Source organism: Patagioenas fasciata, chromosome 1, assembly GCF_037038585.1.
Source record: "Patagioenas fasciata isolate bPatFas1 chromosome 1, bPatFas1.hap1, whole genome shotgun sequence".
NCBI classification, from domain to species: domain Eukaryota; kingdom Metazoa; phylum Chordata; class Aves; order Columbiformes; family Columbidae; genus Patagioenas; species Patagioenas fasciata.
Genome location: NC_092520.1, coordinates 159,339,037 through 159,361,313, shown reverse-complemented (window position 1 = coordinate 159,361,313; position 22,277 = coordinate 159,339,037). Strand labels below are relative to the sequence as shown.

General features: G+C 40.4%; 1 protein-coding gene across 2 annotated transcripts in view; it reads left to right on the top strand.

The window, feature by feature from the left end:
• The window catches only part of PTPRR (protein tyrosine phosphatase receptor type R), a 152,622-nt gene that overhangs the window by 80,578 nt on the left and 49,767 nt on the right, over positions 1–22,277 (top strand). For both annotated transcript variants that reach the window (XM_065862807.2, XM_071799205.1), the window contains 2 exons: positions 7,231–7,341; positions 13,217–13,473. In XM_065862807.2, the coding sequence (XP_065718879.1) occupies positions 7,231–7,341; positions 13,217–13,473 (368 nt within the window). The remainder of the gene's footprint in view (positions 1–7,230; positions 7,342–13,216; positions 13,474–22,277) is intronic.

Genomic DNA, 22,277 nt, shown 5'->3' with positions numbered 1-22,277 from the left:
TCTTGTGTACTTCACTTGTGATTTTGCAAAACTAGATTTGTACGTTATACCCATGTTTCTTTTTGTTCTCAGGAGAAGTGAGAGATTTATTCTGTTTACCTGCTCTAAAAAGAGGGCAAAAATATAACTTGTAGCTATTATTTGGAAAAAAAAAATCTATTTAAAAGCAGAGACTGCACTACTATTTCCACAGTGTCCCAGATATTACCAGTGAGATGGACATCTAATTCTGGGCTGACTGCTTCAGCTATGCACAGCAAATGAAAAAAAGCGAAGGCGTTTGGGAATGGAAATCACTGATCTCATAGACACGGTTATGTCACATTGCATTTTATTCAGTGCCCTTACCTACATATAAAGACCCTCAGAATTCAGCGTGAGGTCTGAATACCTTAAAACGTTATCAAGAACCAGCATTTTCCATGAAAGCTCCCATTTTGATAGAGATGGCTATGTCCAAACAAGTGGAAAAAAAAAAAAAGGAGAGGTTCTGATGAGCTTTTCCCCCATATGTTCCCCCATATGTGTAAAGAGTTCCTATTTTTTTTACATACAAACCTATGTTTGAGCCATTTCTGAGTTAGAACTGGCTGTTAAGTTCACCTGTATTTCTACTGATTAGAAAAGCTTTTGCTCATTTGAAATATTCTAATTCTGTTTAAGAATCTGGAAGATGTCTTTGGTATAAAGAAGGAAATATAAAATCAAGGCCAGTTAAATGCAATTTTACCTGCTCTACTATGGCAGCCTGCTGCTATGAAAATGAGCGGATTCTTGAGTTTTAACTGTTGTAATACAAAACAACACGAAGCAATGCTGTCCAAATGTCAGATCAGATCTTTATATCACCCATCAGCGACCTGGGCTAAGCTTCCTTTAGGTCAGCATTTCTTTTGTTACTGAAGCGTATCAGCCTTACGGTTGTGATAGATGCAATTATTTGTTCCTAGTACTTCAGTTACAAATAACACTTCAGGTAGACGTGAGACAAGAACATGTATGAATAATAGATGAGAAATGGCATCAAAATATGAAGACATGCTGGAAAAATCACAGTGCTGAACTTAAGATCTCATCTATGTTAGATACATTTCAATAATCTGGAGTGCACATATATTTAGATTTTCTCTCTGGAAAAAAAAAATGTAGACAACCAGACAGAATCATTTAGAAAATGACTGTTAGAATGTTGTGCACACTCTAACTCCTTCTAATACTGTTGGAGAAACAAGAGAATATTTTAATATTTCAGTTGCCAGAAGATTATACAGCTAAGGGCCTGATGCTGAAAAGCTCTTGCAGCTTTACACTCATAGGTATTCCTTTTGTATCTCGATAAATTGTTTAGATGTGTAAGACTTCACAGAAAACAGCAGCTAAAAGACAACAACATATAATCTTTACTTGCTCAACTATTAACCAGTTATTTACTCTTCTCTCAACTTGCTCTAAGAACAAATGTTGCCAAACAAAATAACAACAAAGAAAATCAAAACAGGCAAACCTTTGAAGGAAGATGTACTTACACAAAGCTTTACATAGCTTTGAAACTTTATTTTGCTCCTTTTGTGTGTTTATTCCTGAATTAACAACCCTAATTAATTCATAAACTAAGAAATTATATGCTCTTCCACCAAAAAGTCTGAATGCTTCACAACTAGTATTGCATGCGTGCTCACAGCGAATCTGTGCAGAAAGGAAACACTATCCTCATCTTTCTAGGTGGGTGGCTGACGCAGAGGTGTTAGGGCTGCAATTAATGTCTTTTTTAGCTGCCTACTTCAGGATTAGCAGCCTAAAGCTTGGAAGTCTGCCGGCTCTCTATACGGTAAACACAGTCAATTACCTCCAGCGGGCAGTTCAGCCCATCTCTGACATATGTATCCTGAGGAGGTTGCTTGTTTGGCTCTTTCTGACAGGGCTTAGTTTAAACTAGACCCCCAGCTGCAGAGAGTTAATGGTGAGGGAGGTTAGCCTGTCCTAAGAAATTTTACCAAGATTATGTAGGAAAAAATAAGTGAAAAACTGAAGCTCTTTGCTTAAAGTCCCAGCCCGTGCGATATCATAAACAGCAAAAGTCTCAGCGGATGTAGGTGACTGAAACTACATTTCCATTCATTCTAGTGATAATTTGCCAATGCACTCCGGCTGATGCATTAATCACTGATTGATATCTTTTCAATTGAATTGCCTATCTCAAAGTTCATATCCTAGTTTCTTTTTCTGCAGTAGCTGAAAGAGCAGATTCCCTGCATGCCTCTGCTGAAGGAACCACCAGATCCCTTTGCTACCTAGTGTTAAGTGGTTTGTGTACCTGTGGGCATGTGAAAATTGCATTTGATGGAGTTGTTGCCCTTTCAGGGATCCAAGAAAATTGCAATACCTTTCATATGTCCTTTCTCTTCTAATAGCCTGTTGTAGTTGTAGCATTTGCTCTTTTATTATGGTCTAAATTTTGTGTCTGAAGTGGGATTTAGGACTGTGTTCTGCTCCATAGTGTGTAGTAGGGCCAAGAGCAGATTTCCCCAGAACAAATTACCAAATTGGTGCTTGTTGGTGAGACTAAATTCAATGGTGCAGGCAGTCCATGTTATTATGGTGTGGGAATCCTGACTTCCTAATGTCTTTAAATTGTGTTCAAGGAAAAAAGAGAATGCTATTGGTTTTCAGAACTTAGTAGAGTAGAAGAGAATTTGAAGTGGTTTTGAATGACTGATTAACTGAAGTTACAGTAAGTAAAATAAGGGCTACTGTGTTTAGAGAGATAAGCTAACTGCCATCTAGAAGACGCGGCACCAATGGAGAATTTTCCAGAGTTCACACCAAAATTATGCAATCCCAAAATATACCATTACAGCCTCTTTGCAGAAGGCTTCTCGTGGTTGCCTTTGAAGCACATGATATTAACTTCACAGAAAAGAAATCAAAGGAACCAGTCATGCACTTAAAGCATACAGAAACTGTAAGTCACTGTAAGGACAAGTGATCAAAAACAATGGCTTAGGAATTACAAAAGCCTGGACTGACCAAGGTTCCCAGGAACAAAGCAGAGCACAAGGATGTGCTCCTGTGGTCACACAGGGCAGACGCAGCATTATGCCCACACGGGTGCAAGCAGGTCACAGCCACAAGAACAGGAGCCCTGCAGACCTGCCAGGCCACGCATTGCACATGCGTGTAAGGTTGAGTTTGGGGGGGAGGCTTTGCCATGGGAGATGCTAAGTGGCTGTTATCCAGTGTCCTGGGAGCCTGAGAGGTCACCCATGTTCCTGCATGTTTTCACTGGGGGTGGAAGCGATTTCTTGGCAGACTTTCCTAACCTGCCTTAGCTAATGTAGTTAAAATAGCAGAAAAAGCAAACCAACTCCATGTGAACTTCAGTGAACTTAAGTTTTATTCCCATCTCCCTGTAAGCTTTCCTCTGAGCTCAGAACTATAGCTTACCATGCTTTTTTTAACATTTCAGGCAAGGAACTGGTTAGGGTTAACCCAATTTACAAATTAATCTATTTTCCAGTGTAGACTTACCTTTCCTGGCAGCTCCTGGTACCTTGGCAGGACCTTTCATTCACAGATTTTACAGTGACTACTTTAGGTCAATGTCTGTCTTCTTATTATCAAAAGCTGCCTTCTCATTTTACTTTTTTTGTGGAAATAATCCACCAGTTTTCTATAAGAGCAGAAAAGCCAGAGTGGATTTTAATGTCTTTAAAAAAAGAAAAAAGTTTATAAAAAGTCATTTTTCTAAACACATTTGTTCCAGTTCAGAGCAAAACAGATACCTGTGCAGGCACTCTTCAGTAAGGTTGGTGATAGCATGAGATTGTTAGGAATACAGTGATTCTTCCCCACCTTGAATTTAAACTGATTAAATTAACCTGGCTAATTCTGCCTGAATGACACACCTGATCATGGACACTCCTTAGGTAATGTAGTCAACACTGGGGGATGATGCTCTTCCTCCCTGCAGCCAAGTTTGCTCTAGGACCTGATGGTGGCTGAGCTACTGGAACTCCCCTGCCAGCCCACTTGCTCTGGTATTCCCCTGGCTTGATCAGCTGTGGCTTTTTGCAGCTTAGTTTGAGTTTATCTTCCTCCCCTCTGATGGCAGTAGTACCATCCCACTCCTCAAAAATGGTCCGAAAGTCTTAGTGGATTCTCAGGCAGGAAAAGGTTCCCAACTTGAGAGAGAGAAATGCAGAGTAACATCAGTGAGCTGACACACAGCACATCTCCGTGCAGAAGGCTCGTTGCCCATGGTTGTGGACAGAACTCTCTTTTTTTCACTTGTTCCCTGGCATTTGGCCACCCTGCGAGGTTTTTTCCTGAGCTTGGGCAGTTTGTAGTGAGCTTGGCGGTTGTCATCCCTCTTATCAGTTCTCCCAGACCGAGGAACAAAGTTCTGAATGAGCAGTGCTGATGTTTCAGAAAGCAATTCCTTATCGTGGGCGTGAGATGACTCAGTGACTGCAGGTCACAGCCTCTTCTGTCATTAGGGAGCAGCTTAAGCAATGATTTTGTTGTCCTGCACTTAGATCCAGGAGAGAGATTTCCTAGGCTAGGTGAAGGTACTGCTAAACTGCTGCAAAATGGTGTGTCAGATATGTTTTAAGTTGTGGCATACATTTTTTATGCTTTTCACAGCATTTGTTAATATTCTTTGAACTTTATTTTCAGAAAGACAAATAAGGGAAAGATATATCCTGAACACATGTACCATTAGACAGACGCCGTAGAGATTAATTCTCTTAGACTCAGTTATGTATACAAAATGTATTATAAAATATTTTACAAGTTTTGTGACACCATTGAATTATAGTTAAAGTCTCTCACTCATTGAGTCAAAAAGTCCTATTAGCTCTTCATTTACTTTTTAGTGTGTTTGTGCTTTCAGTGAAGAGGCACAAAACCTCACTTACAAAAGGTTGGCATGACCAATTTTCCTTCAACTCCTGCTTTCTATCTAGATTTCCTCCTGAGTGATCTGAAACACTGAAAAGCCATCAGGTAACCTACCCTGGGTCAAACATTTATTTTATAGTTTATAGCTGCTGCTGTCATTATGGAATTCCCATGGAGCTCAACAGGAGCAGTCCTGAATGAGGAGCAGCTACAGTTTTGGGCTCTGAGTCAATATTGGGACCCGGGTCCTGTGCCATGAGCTCAATAGAATAACCTAGCTGTGCTGAGGTAGCTGATTGCACAGAGACCTGCACACCCTTAGAGCGGCAACACTGAATATGTCTAGGAACAATTTTTGCAGTAATATTTGGCAAGATTTACAGCTTATCTTTGAAAGCCTCGTTTTTTAAGTTGCTCGCTAAACCCAAGACTGACACTTATAAACCTTGTTAAACTGTCGATACCTGTGATACTTTTAAACCCAGATCATGAAACACTGTGTGATTACACACACATAAATACACTAATTTTACAAGGTCTGTTTTTGTAGTTTAGCAGAAGGAGGTAAAGGATTTGCATTATGGTCTCTAGGGCTATGACTTCCAAAGAAAACTCTTCATTATATGCTTTCAGTTCTAAAGCAGTCAGCTCCCAGTTATACACATGCATGGGTTTCTTTTAGCAAGCAAGTCTCTGTAAATTAACCATGCTACCAAATACTTCTCTAAATGTTTGCATTTTGTGACAGTATAATCTGTGAATGGTCTTGCATCTGCGCTGTCCTGGCCCTTTTCAAAGCAAGCTGAGAACAAACCTGTGCTGAAAGCAGGACCATGAAAACTACAGTGGGATCCAGCACGCAACAGTTTTTTGTCAGCTTGCCCTCTCTTCCCCAGACCATGATCTCCTCTTCCTCAGCAACCCTCTTCACATGAACTCAGCTTCATCAGGACTTTCTATGTTTGGGAGGCTGATGGACACAAGGAGTTTGCTTGGTATGTTACATGTTCAAAAGAGCAGGCTGATTGGTGGCTAAGCAGAATCTGGAGCATGAAGTACCTGTGTACAGTCCTAGAAGAGTCCCTGCACTTGCACAGGTCCACTGAGCAGCCTCTCATCGTTAAACAGAAGCACTGTTTCCTCTGTGGAAAACTCCCAGTCCTCTTACACAATGTTCCCCAGAGAGGAAAAAAGACCATCTTGAGATGGGAAGACAACTCACTAGTTAAAACAAGTTTAATTAAAGCCATTAGGGAATTTAAGTGAAAGGGAAACATCAAGACCTTGAACATTTACAATGGAAACCTGAATTTATTTTTGCTTAGTCTGAGAACTGTACTGAAAATGCACAACTAAGAAAACAAAAGCAAGTAGCTGAAAATTGAGAGAGCAACATCTACTGAACTGATGTCATTGAAACACAAGTCAATATAGTTTGTTCTAAATCATATGCTGAAATTAGACTGAGGGTAGATGCACCCTGTTTCTATTACCAAATCTCTATTTGGAAACATAGCGAAATTTTGGTAATTTTGGAGCCCAACCAAGTCCCCGCACTGCAATAAAGCAAAAAATAAATGCTTTCTCAATTATTATTATTCCATAATCCCCAGGAGTTCCCCAGGAGTTCTGGAAATTTTAGTGTGCACAGCTGTTTTAGAAATGTACCATCAGCAGAAACCCAAAGATAACGAGATGACTTTAAGCATAACCAGAACTATAGACAGACAGATAATGAGATTACTTTCAGCACGATCGGAATTTTTGACGTACGCGCACGTAGGCGCGTGTGTGTGTGGTCTAAAGGTGACAGTGTGAGGGTTCCTCAGCTCGTGAAGACAAACCAGCAAGTCACCTGCTTTTGGCTCCTATGTCAAGTGTAAACAGTGTGGAGGTTGGTGCGTGGGTGCCAGGACCAGAGATCAGTGCTGGGGAGGAGGAGGCCAGGCGAGCAGTTCCCGCAGCCCACGCAGCGGTGCAGCCCTTTTACCTGGGAGCCAGGTAGTTTCCAAGAAAGACCTCGAGTCTTGTTTGCTCACCTTCGACCAGCCCAATACTCTGGGAGGACTGTCCCGGCAGCCTTGGGGAAGGTCTTAGATCATCTCTGGTAGCATTCAAACACCCCCGTGTTGCACGGACACGTGGGGCCCGTAGCCGAGGTGGGTGTGCAAACGGCAGCACTTAAAGTGAGTGCTGTATACTGTGGAATGTGAACTGTGAGAAAGTTGAGGAGGGTGATTAATGCCTGACAAGAGCTATTTAATCTGCGCACGCTAATGTGTAACGTTTTTTTTCTTCTCTTCCTCTTTGTTTTATTGCTTTAAAAAGAAAAATGTTTTGCAAGGCCAGCGCGAAGCAGACAAAATCTGGAGCAAAGAAGGATTTTATGCAGTTGTCATATTTCTCAGCATCTTTGTCATTCTAGTAACTTGTTTAATGGTAAGTTTCCTTTTTACCATTTTTTGCTGTTCTTTACTTCATGCTTTTCTCAGTCTGGAGGACAGTCACACATTCTGTACTTGAGAGGTGTCTCCTCAAAGCTATTAAAAACTCAGCTACAAAGTAAGACTTGGTCACTGTCATAATGCTGTGAAACCAAAGTTTGAAGAACCGCATTTCATGCTATATTTTGAGTCCAATTGAAGAATTTAACTAGAAGGAAGCTAAAGAAATAAATAACGGGCTCTTAAATCTGCAGAGTAACTGTGTAATGACATGAGTGATGACTTCTCAACCTGCTTACTATGGTCCTGGGATCCCTGAAGTCACATTAGCTGCCTGTATTTCAGGTTTATTTGATAGTAAAAACACCACCACATTGAAACAATATTGTCAATGCACAGTTCTTGGAGTGTGTGTTGATATTCACGTATCGAACATGAATTGTTATTAAATTGTTATTAAACTGAAATGACTAGTAAGTTCATGAAGATTGTATGAGTTCAGTAGCCACGTTCCTGGGCATTAAACATATTTCTAATATGCTGAGTATGAGATATACAAGGGTCACACAAAAGATGAACGGCACTAAACCACTACTGACTTTTGTAGGGTAATTTTTGCATTTTTTCCAATATTGTATCTCACATGTTTTCCTTCTCTCAATTGTGTATTTATTCTGTGGTGCATTAACATAAGGGTATACTGAATTCTATGACAATTCTTAGCATTTATGAACAGTTAGTATCTTGAAGTTTTTTGAGACATTTTGCTTTTAAACATATTCAATTTTCTTTAACCTAGATGGATTGTCCACATAAAACCTTAAGATGGAAAGAATGTTTGAACTGAAAATATTAATAATAAATGATCATATTTATAACAAAATCTTATTTAAGCTTTTATACTCTCCCTAAGATTTGAAAAGCACTTATTTTCTCACAAAGATTTTTTCTTTATATAATTTCTAGTTCCTAGTGATCTCCATTTCTTCATGCCAGTACTAATTTTTCAGACTTTTTACTTTGGAGAAGTAGGTATTTTGATCATTACTGACTGCTTAAGTGGAAGGGTGTAGAAAATGCTGTCTTTCCTTGTCATGGTGCTACACAATATTTTCATTAATTATTTGGAATGTGTAGATAATATTGGGAATTGTAAGCATTATGGAGGACAGTATCAGAATTTAAAATATTCTTAAGGTGCTGGAGAAAAGATGGGAAGTAACAAGAATGCTGCTCAGTAGGGACAAGAGCTCTAATCATCACATTGTTGCAAAAATACTTTTATTGACTCTGTGGTCTCTTTTGGGTACCACATTTGTGAAAATTGTCAGACAATTATAGTAGGGAGGAGATACAAGAGCGATTAGAGATACAGAAGACATGAAATAATTGGGTTTATTTATGACAGAGAAAAGAAGAGCAAGAAGAAACATGGTAGTCCTCAAACATGGAAAGATTTCAAAGGCTGTGGTAAGGAAGAAGATAACACTTTCTCCACTGGGGACTGGAAAAGAAGCAAAATTTTTGAAAGGGTGATTTGACACACTCCTTAGAAAGAACTTTGTTATCACATGGGTCACTAGGCCCTGGAGTTCATTGCATGGGGAAGCTCGGGATTTTTCTCCTGTTAAAGTTTGAAGCAAGTGTCTGTCAGGGATAGTTTGGGTGTAGCTGATCTGGAGTTAGGGCAGAGGTAGGTACTAGTATAGACTCCTGTACTCCTTTCCAGATGGATTTACTATGATGCTGTGGTTTTTTTCTGCAGGCATTTCCCTGGATACATGGAGTGTATGCAATCTATAGGTCTAACGAGCAGCTTATATCATTTTTCATCCCACTTTATGTGTGTCAGAGTGGCAGATTTATGAAAAGTAGGAATTCAGTATTTCAAATGCAGTCATTTCAGTCTATCAGACTATTCAGCTTTAGCACAAAGCACTAGGGCTCACCCTACGTATCTTTGTCTGTAGCAACCACATGAGACCACCAAAAGCTGGCTTCTTTTTTCATGTTAACAGGGTAGGCACCTGTTTGTCCATAGGGGGCTATTTGTAGTTTAGAGGGTCCAAAAGCAGAAAGCTTAGCCTGCATCTTGGACGTGTCCTTTAAAATGTGGAGCAGAAAGCACTTTAAGTAATAATTATTATGATCAACTCTGCACAGTGTATGGCAGCTGCTTTGTCAGCGTTATTGCTTTGTTCTGGGTAATTTCTACAGAAACTGTAAAATGTGCAGCCTTGTTTTCTAGCTGGCTTTTAGAAATCATAATGCTTCCCTACACTAAGAGCACACTGTGCAATAACAGCTTTTAGGCTTCCTACTGCTTGGCTGGAATTTAACAAATAGCTGGCCTCTCTACATAAAAGTCTACAGTGCATAGTATTGTTAAATAGTGTAATACATCAGCACATGAGCTAAATTCAGACTTGTAAATGGTACCTTTGAGCTTTTTTTATATATTTACTCGGCTAGTCCTCGTTGTCATGGAGTGGGAACCTATTGCAACTCAAGAGTGATTCATCATATGTGGAAGTCAACACACATCTCATCGCTATCTTCATCATGGGCTGATCATGGGCTTACTTGAACTGGGAACACTGTACATCATTTATAAAGTTTGCCAAGCGAAGTCCTAAGCAAGAATAAATATTTTTAGCACTCTCATGTGTATTTTTTATTTTACATAGAGACATAACTGAGCCATCACTGAATTTACAAAATAACACAATATTTGACAGTGGATTAAATTATCTGCTAGCATTTTTCCAACTAATTTTGCCTATTTTAATATTCATATATATATATACATACAATTATCTCTTGAGTAGTCTGAAAGTATCACCTTTAGATTATGAATTTTTTGTAGCTAGTTGTAATGAGAGGGTTTTCTAAATGTTTTTTTCCCAATATATACAACTAACTAATATCAGACTATCAACTTCAACTTTTGCCAGTTTAAAGATTTAAATCAAAATAGTGGTATGTATCTTTATCATACTGAAAGAGTGTTTAAGCTAACTTGAAATGAGGGGGGTTGTCTATAAATTAGCCCTAGATTGTCTGAATTCTTTTATTCTGCTTTTGTACAGCTTTTTACGGTGTGTTCAAATCATGGTATCCAAATGCCTCCCAGTAATGCATCAAACAGCACAAATAACATCTGTCACATTTTTTGTTCTTTCATCCTTTCCCAAGGGTTTGAGGGAAATTTTGTTTGCCTGTTTTCTTGTATACACTTGCAGAAGAGCTCTGCTCATGCAGAGGTACACACAAAGCCTCACACACATATCAATAAGTACTTGTTAGAGAGAACGCTTCTAATTAGCGAACTGTCTTAATTTCCATGGTTTCTGAGAGATTTTACTACACAGTCGTGGGTGCTCTAAATATCACTAGGCAGATGAGTTTTCATATCACTGCTCCACATAAGCATTGACAAGATCTTCATTCTGGAGACACAATTATCTCATTGGGATTTCCTGTCAATATCTGAAGATGAATGAAAGCAGTTTCCACTGGTATTTAGAATGGGCAGGTAGGAGGTACTGGCCAAGTGAGGGCATAACATGTCAGCTTTCCTTTGCAGAAATCTGAGCAGACATATAAAGAGTGGATGCCATGCTGTCAGCACCCTGTCCTTCTTCCATATAAACTGAGTCAAAGAGGAGGCAGAAAGAAGAGTTATTTTCCTTTTGGACTGTGGCTTTAAATCCTAGGCTTAATATATGAAAAAATTACAGGTGACCCGCCTTGCGTGTCCTGGAAAACAGTACTTTGTGTTATTCAGTTACTCCATGCCTCTTGATTATCACAATGTATCTTCAGGAGTATCAGTAGAACATCAGTTTTCATAATTTAAGAGCTGCATATCTGTTGCCATCCATACTGACAGATGTCTTTTAAACTGATTTGTAATGTGAGTACAACTAAATTATTCCCTTTGCAGAGCCTGGTGATTGCGTTGATCCCGGTCTTTTTGGCCATTTCTGTTTGTTTGACTTTCATTTGGAATTCATTAAAAACATGATGGCCCTGACCACACTTTCTGAGGAAAGTGTGTTTGCTCTTAGATAAAATGTGGTTCTTTAGCTTTTTTTCATCTTCTGCTGGTGGCAGGCTATCTTTTTTCCGGAGGTCTAATGATAGAGTATTAAAAAGATATGAAATCATTCTTGTGTGGGTTTTTAAAAGTAAAAAACATAACTCCCTGGGTCTCCGAGGGATGAAACTATATCAAAATATATCAGTGACAAGAAAGTATGGTGTACATTGTCATGACCATGAATGTCTGAGCTGTATATCTGTGGGTTAGCAGAAACAAATGAGACCAAAGCAATCGGTATAAGAAAAGAGGGTTAAAATATTTCAAACCCCTGTTTTATCTTTACTGATACCTGTGTCCTTGCTTCACATTAGTGCTGTTTTTTCTGCAAAATAATGGCGAAGAGCAGCTTATCTTATTAATGCATTTTAATTCTGAACTCTTCTCAATGAACAGATTGTTTACGTAGCTAAGTCTTGTTTAATGGGTGTGTTGCTAATGACATTATGTCAGTTCCCAGCTAAACCTCTAATGCTAATCCTGGAAAAAACAAACCCATCAGATATATCCAGTCATCACTGGACAGCTATGGAGTGATAGGTCTTCATGTGGTGCTAGCAGGGCAACAGCTGTCAAAGAGCTTCTGACTCATGGCAGAAAAATGCTTTAGTCTAGGCTTTGTCTTTATGGCTTCGTGAATCAGGATTTAATTCAAATGCTTTATGGCAACAGATAAAGCAGAGTAGAAGGTAAAAGGGTATCTGCAGACACCTTCAAAAAGCTGTGTGCCTTTCACCCACCTCCACACACAATAATTACAATAGTAATCCTCATAAGTTTTATTGGTCATAAGGCACGTTTTGAAAATGGCACAACCATGGCTCAGGAATCTTTTTTTTTTTTTTTTTTTTGCATTCCCCTCAAGAGAGATAAGATGTGTTAGCTACATCTAACAACACAGGTTCTTCTGGAGTGTCTTTACAAGCACACTTTAGCCCCCAGTCCTCACCAAGCTGGTGTACAGGAACATCAGTGTGGAGTTTGGGGGAAGAGAATCATTACAACTTCTGTAAAGCTTTTGCTGCAGATATCTGACATCCAAGTTTGGAAGCAATAGGTGGACAGAGAATCAAGGTATTACAGTGTGCTCACACAGCAATGCCTCTGTAATTGTAAACCACGCTTTTCTGAACCAATGCTTAAATAACTTCATAGACTATGCATCACTTCAGCTTTATGCCAGACCAGAGTATGTTTCTCTGAGGACATTCAGGGATATCCTACTCTTGAGGAGTATTTCAAAGTAGTAACAGCCTAATACTACAAAACTGGCCTAGTGAAGTTACTCTGTTCAACCATCAACTCCATGCAAAATGAGCTTTTAAAAACATCTGTTGGTACAATTAGAGACACATACCTGGATACACCATGAGCAACTATTTTATTTTGTACCACTTCTCTCTTGTGTTACAATTCTTACAAATTTTTGTACAATTAGTCTATTTATCAGTACTTCTTTCTTCACAGTGTCTTTTGCAACTATTTTCCATCCTATGTTATTTGCTGCTTTAATAACTCAACTACTGGTATCACAAATAATTACTGGCTCACAATGAGAACTGCTACAATGCTTACTGCTCACGTCTACACACTGTGGTTTAGGTAATGGAAATATTTATCCTCTTATGGGAAACACCATGTAGCACAACTTGTGGCTTACCTTCTAGGAATGATAGCCACATACAGCAATCCTACCCGGTGTTTGTGATACTTTCCTTGCCTTGCTTACCGGGGAACTCAGATTGAGCTTTCTTCTTTATTTCTGTAGGTTCTGTACAGATTAAAAGAGAAGATCCAGTTGTCACTGAGACAAGAGAAGGAAAAGAAGCAGGAGATCCACCTCTCACCCCTTCCCCTGCAGACAACTCAGTCTAAGACCACCAACAGCATGGTCCAGCCTGAACAGGCTCCAAAGGTTGTCAATGTTGTAGTGGACCCGCAAGGCCAATGTGTTCCTGAGCTAAAACCTCCCCTGTGTGCTAGTCCATCTCCATTCAGAATGAAACCTGTGGGGCTCCAGGAAAGGTAGGATGGTGTCCAGCACACTCAGGATTTATTCTGCTTTGTTATACTCTCGCTGCATGATTTTGTATGTGTCTCTTCTGTCAATGAATGGGAGACTTTGCCATAAGGACATCTGAGAAGTGGGATTTTGGTGTGTTCATGTCTACCTCATGGGTGTTCCCTCCTTTCCTTTGCATATAAGCAAAAGTCCAGAAGTTTGGGCTGACATTAACTGCATTACTGCAATTCTTTTTGCTAATTTGTTTCTTCCCCTTTCCAACAATTACTCCAAATAAATAATTTTTAATTTTCCATTGATTTTTGCCTGTGTTGATCCTGGAGATCCTGGCAAAGGACACAAGACCTGGTTATGTTTTCTCAGCAAAGGACGTTCTCATTGTCATGGAGTCCCTAGCACATGAGAAACTCAGAAAGAAGAAATATTTAGACAGAGTGTATTTACCAATCTCATATAGTGTTTCCATTATCACCTTTAGATAATTTAGATAGTTTTTCTTCTTAAATCCAGCTTTCCATGATGATCGGGATACAATCCAAGGTCTACAGGGTTTACAAAAAAAAAAAAAAAAAAAAGAAGTGATTAGTAATGAAACCGAGCTTTGTGTGCAGCTCTTCAGAAAAACTTGGGCACTAAACCTTGCCACTTGTTCTACCTTTCAAAAACCGGGCCAGTGCTCTTTTTATAAAATTGGTTATTCTTCCCACAAGAGAGCGCATGCTGACATCTGTCTCTCCTCTGTTAGAAGCCTATATAATTTCTTTCCTAATGGCTGCAGGCTGCTTTCATAAAGCATCAGTGCTCTGAATAACTAACGTAGCATGCAGCCGTGCAACTGAACTCTTCTACCCCGGCACAGAGATAAATGAAAGAACAGATGCCATGTAGATCTGACGGAGGAATCAGAATGAAAAGGAGACCAAATGAGGCCTTGTCTGTGAGGACTCTCAGAGTTGAGCTATAACCCTGATTCAGCTTGAACCATGGGATTTCAATGACAGGGATTTTATCAATGGCTTTATGAGCTAAAGGAGGAGAACTGAATCTTCTGTGAGTAAAAAATGCTGAAAGGCAGAGTGGTCACAAAACGTAGCATTATCACTGCAGCTAAAAAATATAAGGAATGGAGGAAGCAAGTAAATACGTTTTGATAGTTGCTCTCATTCCACAAGACCCTAAAACTAAGCACACAAGCATGGGGATTACATAGCTAGTTTATAATACCTAATGCCTAACATAACATATGTAATAGTTGAGAGGGATTGGGGTGAAGGAATTTGAAGAGGGAGTTCATACTTAAGGACCAGATGAGAAATTTTTCCAGTGTTCAAAGAAAGAAAATAAAAACTGTTGATCTAGGATCTCAATTTCCACCTCCACAGAAAGAACTCAACAGTTAACACGCCTAACCAAATTTCATCCTTCAGAAGGACAAAGTTCTGAGTCAGATGTGTCAAAATGGAGAGCTGAGATACAAAGAGGAAACTAAACCTGATGTTTGATCAAGTACACCAGGCATTTCAGCTTGTTACTAAGGAAAAACAAGTTGAAGAAACTGACAACTTCAGTTTCTACTGTAAAAGAACACTAATAGGCCATTGTGAAAAAGTGAAAGCAATTGTGTTAATCCTGTTCTGCAGTTCTTTTTGTCACGTTTAACACAGTTATAGCTGGTTGGTCCAAGTCCACTTCTAAGAAATGGTTATCTGAGTTTATTTCAAGCTCAGTGATGCAAAGGTCTGGGGATGTGAGGGAGACAACTTCAGAGAACATGTTGTCTTATCTTCCTTTGAAATAAGCAGTTATTATTATATATATATCTCCTATTTATTTTCTACATCATGTGTTATGAACAAATTTACACACATTCTGACTCACGGAAGCATTGGAGGGAGAAACACATTTTGCCTCAGACATCACCTAATGACCAGGCATGTCAACAGCTTAAAAACTCTCTTTGCGTTTCTGCCCCACCTTGCACTAGGCAACCTTAGACCATCTTCATTATGCATGGGAGCAGTGGACCTTACAGAATGGGTCTGAATGCTACAAGCAGAACACTATACACAAAACAACCCGCTCGCAGCTCTTTTTGCTGTCAATATGGAGTGGGATCAAGCCTGGAGGTCACCTCCTGCTCACAGCCACAGCCTGGGGACACCCATTCTGTGTTTGCTACTCCGATATTGGTTTCTGCCAGGGGAAGAAGCTCTTGGCAGGCTAGTGTGGGTATGGAGGCTCCTTGACAAAATTATCATTAAGATTCCTTTGGTCAGATGGATTGACAGTGATTCCTGAGCAGTATTTTCTAACTATCCAAACTCCCTGGTTTGATTCCATGTGATCCCTAGTCATGAAATGTCTAGTATGATCCAGACCAAACTGTATCTCTTCAAAGATTATTTACTGGACCATGGGCCAGACCAGGGAGTGAACCAACTACTGTACCCAGCCATCTGGAGGGGAAGTTTGTGACAGTATCTCTGAAGGATGGGGCAGAAAAGCCAGATGATGCCTGCCTCTCAAGCTCTCCCTGCTTTGCACGGTGGGTGCTGCTTTGAGGAGCATATCTAAATGCAAAAATATGGTGGAACTGAGTTTTTACAAAGCACTGCATCAGCATCTGGCCCTCTGAACCTTTCCATTTCTAACAGGGAAAGCATTGGCTGGTACAGAGGCAGACAAATTGTTAATCGACAACTGTCCATAGATCAAAATGTTTCTGGGAGTTTTTCCAGCTTCTTAAAATGCCTTTTGCTTCTGAGTGCTAGAGCCAAGCCCACGTACATTTTTTTTCTGCGCATCTGAAAAGGCTCTTACTCAGCTGTTTCTGTAAGACACAGCTTCCCCAGCAGATTATGCAACATTTGCACTATCAAATTTGTAGAACGCCGCAGATGATTTTTACGTGACAGGTATACCCTAGTGCTTGGTGCTTCACCGAATGCAGCTGTGGGGAGGGTGACACCTAGAGCCATCAAGCAGCACTGCCACCACTGCAGCAGCTGCTCTGTGTCCTCGCTTCTGCCAGCAAGGTGGCCTGCATTTTTTATTCTTTGGAATAAAGAGTTTTCCCTCCTCGTGGAGGAGGGAAGGTGGTCGTGTAGCCAGGATGGTATAAGAACTGGCCCAGCCGCCTCGGGAGGTGAGTTATTTTCCTAGATGCCAATCATGGTCGTGTGCCCATGTGCAGCGTGCGGCTGGGGAAGGGATGGAGCGGTGGTGACCAAGAGTGGAGGACGGACTGACAGGTGTGGAGGTGAGAGGAGTGTAAGAACGAAGAGACATTGACCTCTTTCTATTACAATTAATGATAGATGCTGGGGCAGGTAAGTGAAGGGATGTCTTCAGAGCCCTCTGGCATCCTCCAAATCACTTCGTACAGAATGCTACAAAGTTGTTCTCGTCAGGTGTTTTCACAACTGCTGCTCCTTAGCAGCAAAGACTTTCTCCATCAGTGACGCACACAGTGCTGTTGCTCATCAAAGGAGCAGGAGAGCTAATGTTCTCCTGTGGTGTCTTCAGTGATGAACAATCACAATATCATAGCACCAATGCCTGAATTTAGTATGTAAAATGATTATTTTCTCTTCTGTGAACATACCCATGAGTATTGCATCAGTGTTTATTTTTCTACTTAGGCTTTTATAGATTTATATGAGTAATATACACTTTTTCCTTCACGAGGGTAAGGCTTCCTTTTATTCTGCTGGTTGGCCCAAAATTCATCTTGGTATGAATGGTCCCAGCCAAAATCAGAATCTGCTGAAGTGGGATGTGATATTTTACTTTTCATTCTGATGTGTCAAGCATTGAAAATTCTTAGTACAAGCAGCGAGTTGTTAAAGCATAAGCATGGTGGGGATATAAACAAGTTACAACAGCAGCACAGCATTCACTTTTTTTACAGCTGGATTTACTTTTCATCCAGCCACTGGTGCTGTGAGCTTTAGTTCCAGCATTCTTTGTGATGAGGACAACTGTATTTCAACTAACTGGTGCACAATATATGGTTTTGTTCAAATTAGTTACTATCTAGCATGCAAAAGTACATGGAAGAAAAGGAAATGTGCAAAATAGCTCTTCTACTGAGTATGTTAAAATACAAACAGTTCTTTGGAAAGTCTTCTCAAGAATTTGTATTCCATTCTAGCCACAAAGACCTAAGACTATGACTATTATATCTAAATAATCAGTGAGAAAAATCATAACACTATGTTTTCTCGGTCTGTTACATATTCAGTGGAAAATCAGTCTGCCTAAAAGGGAGAGCTCCTCTTGCTCACAGATCAGCATGCTAGGGTCATGCAGGACTCCCATTCAGACTAGGTAACATTTTATATGTGCTTCCTGCTGTTCTTTTTTATCTCTGCAAATAGATACAATAGAGTGGAGAATATAATAAAAAAAAAAAAATAGTTTGGCAAATAGAGCCAAAACCTGGCAGATAAGTGAAATAATAAAATATCTTTTAAATGTGAAATAAAAGAATTCTACAATAGTACGGAAGCACTGCTGAGACACGGGAAAACAGAAAATACTTTCTCAAAGGGAAGGCAATAACGCCAGGGTGAGCAAAACTGGAGGGGAGAGGGCTACTCACTGTCACCATCTAACATACACTGTGCAACCAAGTCTACAACCTCTAGAGAAAATCAGTAGGTATCGGAACATAGAATAGCAGGGGAAAAATCACCTAAATCAATGTCAAGTGTAACTAACTCCCTACAAACATACCAGAGAGCTCTGAATCTTGCCTTGAACTCTGATTGTGGGATCTATGTGTGAAGTTACTTTTCCCCACTAAGCAGAGCAAGACCATAAAAACTATATGCCACAGGTAATAGACTGTAACCAGTGAGATTTCTCTTACCATCCTGAAGATGCCTGTAAGTTGACAGTACGATTATTTTCTCCAGTTCTAATGAGTATTCAGTAGACACACAGAAAGTATAGCTCAGCCCACTGTAAATATAATGAAATAAGAGTTAAAATAATGTGCATTATAAAGCTGTTAAATGGTCATCTCTGTCCACTTCCTTATAACATGAGAAAAAGAGATATTCTGATGGAAAAGAAAGGCAATACATTTTTAAATAATTTTTTAAAACGTGGTCAGATAACCCATAGTAGTCTGTGGAACTCACTATCAAAAGATAAAGTTTGAATGGGGAATGCATTAGCAAGAAGTACTCACACATAGCCACACAAGTAATAAGAACAATTGTTGTTCTCTGTCTGCCTTTGGCTTCCTTCCTCCTTTACACCTTTACAGAGAAGACTGTGGACAGTTTGGACTTCAGGCTTGGAGGTGGAATAAAATTCATGTGTTAATACTGATAACTATTCTATTTTATTAGTTATTCTGCAGAGACACACAAATTAAACTGTTGTTACGGCCATCTGTACTATTTCTGTACCCTGTCAGTTGCCATCTGGATGACAAATGCTGTGGATGACAGACACTAACTGTAATACCTGTTTTCCTGGCATCAGAAGAATAGTATCCATTAAAATGAATCATTATATTAACCAAATAAAACCTCTTAAGAAATGTGGGAACCAGGGTGAAAACCTGATGTGTTCTTTGCTTCATTAATATAACAGCAGCTGCATCTTGGGATATCACTGTTCAACCAGATCTTTGCTCTAATAGATGAGAAACATTTCCAACAATTCTCTCTGGTTCTGTTCTGATTTTTAGATCACAGAGCACAGTTGCTGCAAATATCATTATGGTGTTGCTGATCTGTTATCTTTATACAAACCCGTCCATTGTGAGTAATTATTTCAAGTAATGCTCAGAGGGTTGCACCTTGCAGTTGGAATACTGTAAACAGGCCGGGTTTTGTAGTTTATGACACAAGCATGGGAACTTAATATATTTACAGGAAGGGGCCTTGAATTTCCTGGCTAAAATATACTAGCTTTGCATAGATTTGGAGGATAAATTTACCCTATTGTGTGGAGCTGAATATGCTTTCTGCATTCTTAATTTAAATCCTAGGGATTGTTTTCAGGAAAATGTCAGTTTAATTGTTCAAAGCACAGCTATGTGCCAACACGAAAGTACTAGCTGGAGAACAATTTTACGGTGATATCCTATCAGAAGGAATTTGCAAAGCACCAGGGACCAGTAAACTGAGTTTGAGGTGGGAGGTAGGAATTTTTGTGCTCCAGTCTGTCTCTGCCACCGACTCATTAGAGCACTTTGGACACGCCACATGTATCTCCTCAGGCCATGCTCCTAACCACTGGATTGAGACTGGCGGGCCGCTGTGTCCGTCTGAGGAGATGTAGCAACGATTCTGTGAGAAAATCTACTTGAGATACAGTGAAAGTCCTGCATACTACTATTTGTGCACATCACTTGAGCAAGAGCGTATAATTAAAAACAAACGAACAAACAAACAAACAAACAAACCAACAAACCAAAACAACGAACAACAAAACGCTTTCTGAAGTAATTAAAAATGCATTTCTCTCATTTGGCAGACCCTTCAGCTGTGTTCTGCCCTGGTCTGTAAGATGCACTAATAAATTCAATACACCGCGCTGAGGCCAGCTAACAGGGATTAGTTTGTGTCCAGACTGCCAAGTTGCCTTTACTTCCAAAAGAGCAGGGGCTGGATGCAGACTGCCTCCTGGGAATGGTCTGTGCATGTGCTGGTTCCCAGCCTGTGCCAGTGAATTGCTTTGGAGTGCTCTTGTTGGCAAAGGCTAAAAACAAGCCCAGGCCTCAAGGCTTGAAACATAACGATATCGATTACGGAGTTTCAGTGCCTGGGATTGTTTCCTGGCGCTGTTTAATTTCTTTTTCTGGACATAGCTTGCACATGAAGTGCACAGCTGGTGCAGCAGCTGGCACGAGGGGAGCAGTCCCGGTCGTGGGAGCTGCTTACGGACTGTGCTTTTTAGTAAAACTCCTCTCAGTGCAGGGTCTCCTCGCACCCTGGCGTTATGCTTTTCCTCCTTCTCTTCTTCAGCCCATCCCAGACAGCCAGAAGACCGCACCATGACTGCTGGCACCTGCGCTCTGGTGACAGAGTGAGGGCAAGGGCTAAAAACCTGGGCTACCAAGGTGGGAGAAACTGGTCTAAGAAATGGGGAACATGAAGCAGGATCCGGCTCTGAAGGTCTCCTGCTCAGTGCCGGAGAGATCTGTTTTAGCACGTGGATTCATGACGAGAGAGACTAATGCTTTACCTCCAACTTGCCTTTGTGTAACATTTGCATTAGTGCACAGTCACTCTGAAAACCTTTTGCAAGCAGTGGACCTCTGAGTTGCACAAATGTCTGTTCTGTTCAACCCATTACAGATGTCTTTGCTTATCTGCAGTGTAGGAAGAGGGCAGGAATGTGAATTGTCCCCCTTCTCTGGAGGGGAAATGAACTCAGGCACCAGCCTAACAAAGACCCTTTAAAAAAACGTATTTTAACTATTTGATTCCTGGCTGATTGAGAAGGTGTTTTGGTTGTGGTTACAGCTCTTTGAAGCAATACTCCGTGGGAGTTATGATATAAATAAACAGATGCAAATAACTATGTACCATCACCCAAACTGACACCCACAGTCCATTTCCCTCTGTCTCTAGCACCTCTTGCAAATTACTTCAGATTAGCATGGGTAGATGTATGTTTTCACTCCTAGCTCCCTTTCTGCTCTAAGTTGTACCACATCCCTTTTCTTTCCTCTTGCAAAGTAGTAAAAGCTTTTCAAAGCACGTGACATTCATTTCTGGGAGTGGATAAGTCAGGCAAATTAGCCCACCCTTGTTTGGAGAAATTCTTCTGGGTCAGCTTCATAGTCCTTTCAGATGCCAGGGAGCACTCAGTTTAGCACGCAGCCCATGCCTACCCTTGGTTTTGCCTTTACCGTCTTGTGAAGGTTTAGTCAGGAATTTTGTAATAATTTTATTGTATTCCCAGGTCTCTTATCTGGCGTTTATTCTTGTTACTCCAGTTGCTACTGGTTTTAGCTTGTACACAGGAAACCGCGGTGCCAATCAGTGTCGTTCCCAAGGTGACAGGAAACCCTGTTTGGTCAGATGTTGATTGTGCTTGTCTTTACTGCTCCACCCATCAGATTTTCTTCCTTTTTGGCTTAAGTTAAGACAAATTAATCAGTGGCCGCCATCTGGTAGACAGTTTTGGTGGTTTTGCAGTGATTCGTCCAGCTGATCTTTTAAAAAGTAATGCACAGCACAAGAAACTGAGGGGAAATATCCATGTTAATATTTAAATGCTTCTTGAGGCCTAGGATCAGACAGGCCATTGTTGCCCTGGGCACACGAGTAATTTGAGTTCTGTGAGTAACCCCCGTGCCTCACCGAACAGTAGGTTTGGGTTTTTAACCACTGTTTGGTCAGAAAGTTAAACTCAGATGTAGCTTTCCAATGTCTGGTTTCCTCAGCTCCCCTCTGCCTCTGCTTCATTTCTGTGATGGACCATTCCAGGCAGGGTTGCGGTGACCACTTCGCCACCTGTCCTCATGTGCCGGCAGAGTGGGACATCTGGGAAAGTGAGGACATGCATGTTAGTTGAACTTGGATGCTCAGAGTATCTCGGCTCAGACCCTAGCAAGATATGTCCATCTGTGACATTTACAACAAAATATATAACCTTTTCACATGGGCAGCTTGGAAACGCCATGTTAAGGGACAAACAGTGGGAGAAGAGCATCAGTTTCATTATGAGATTGGGTTGTAAGCAGTATGTTGTATCTCATGAGCTCTTGCCTGGAACCCATAGGTACTGGTTTCAGCAATATAAACAACTGATGTAGAAGGGAGCATCCCTATCAGAT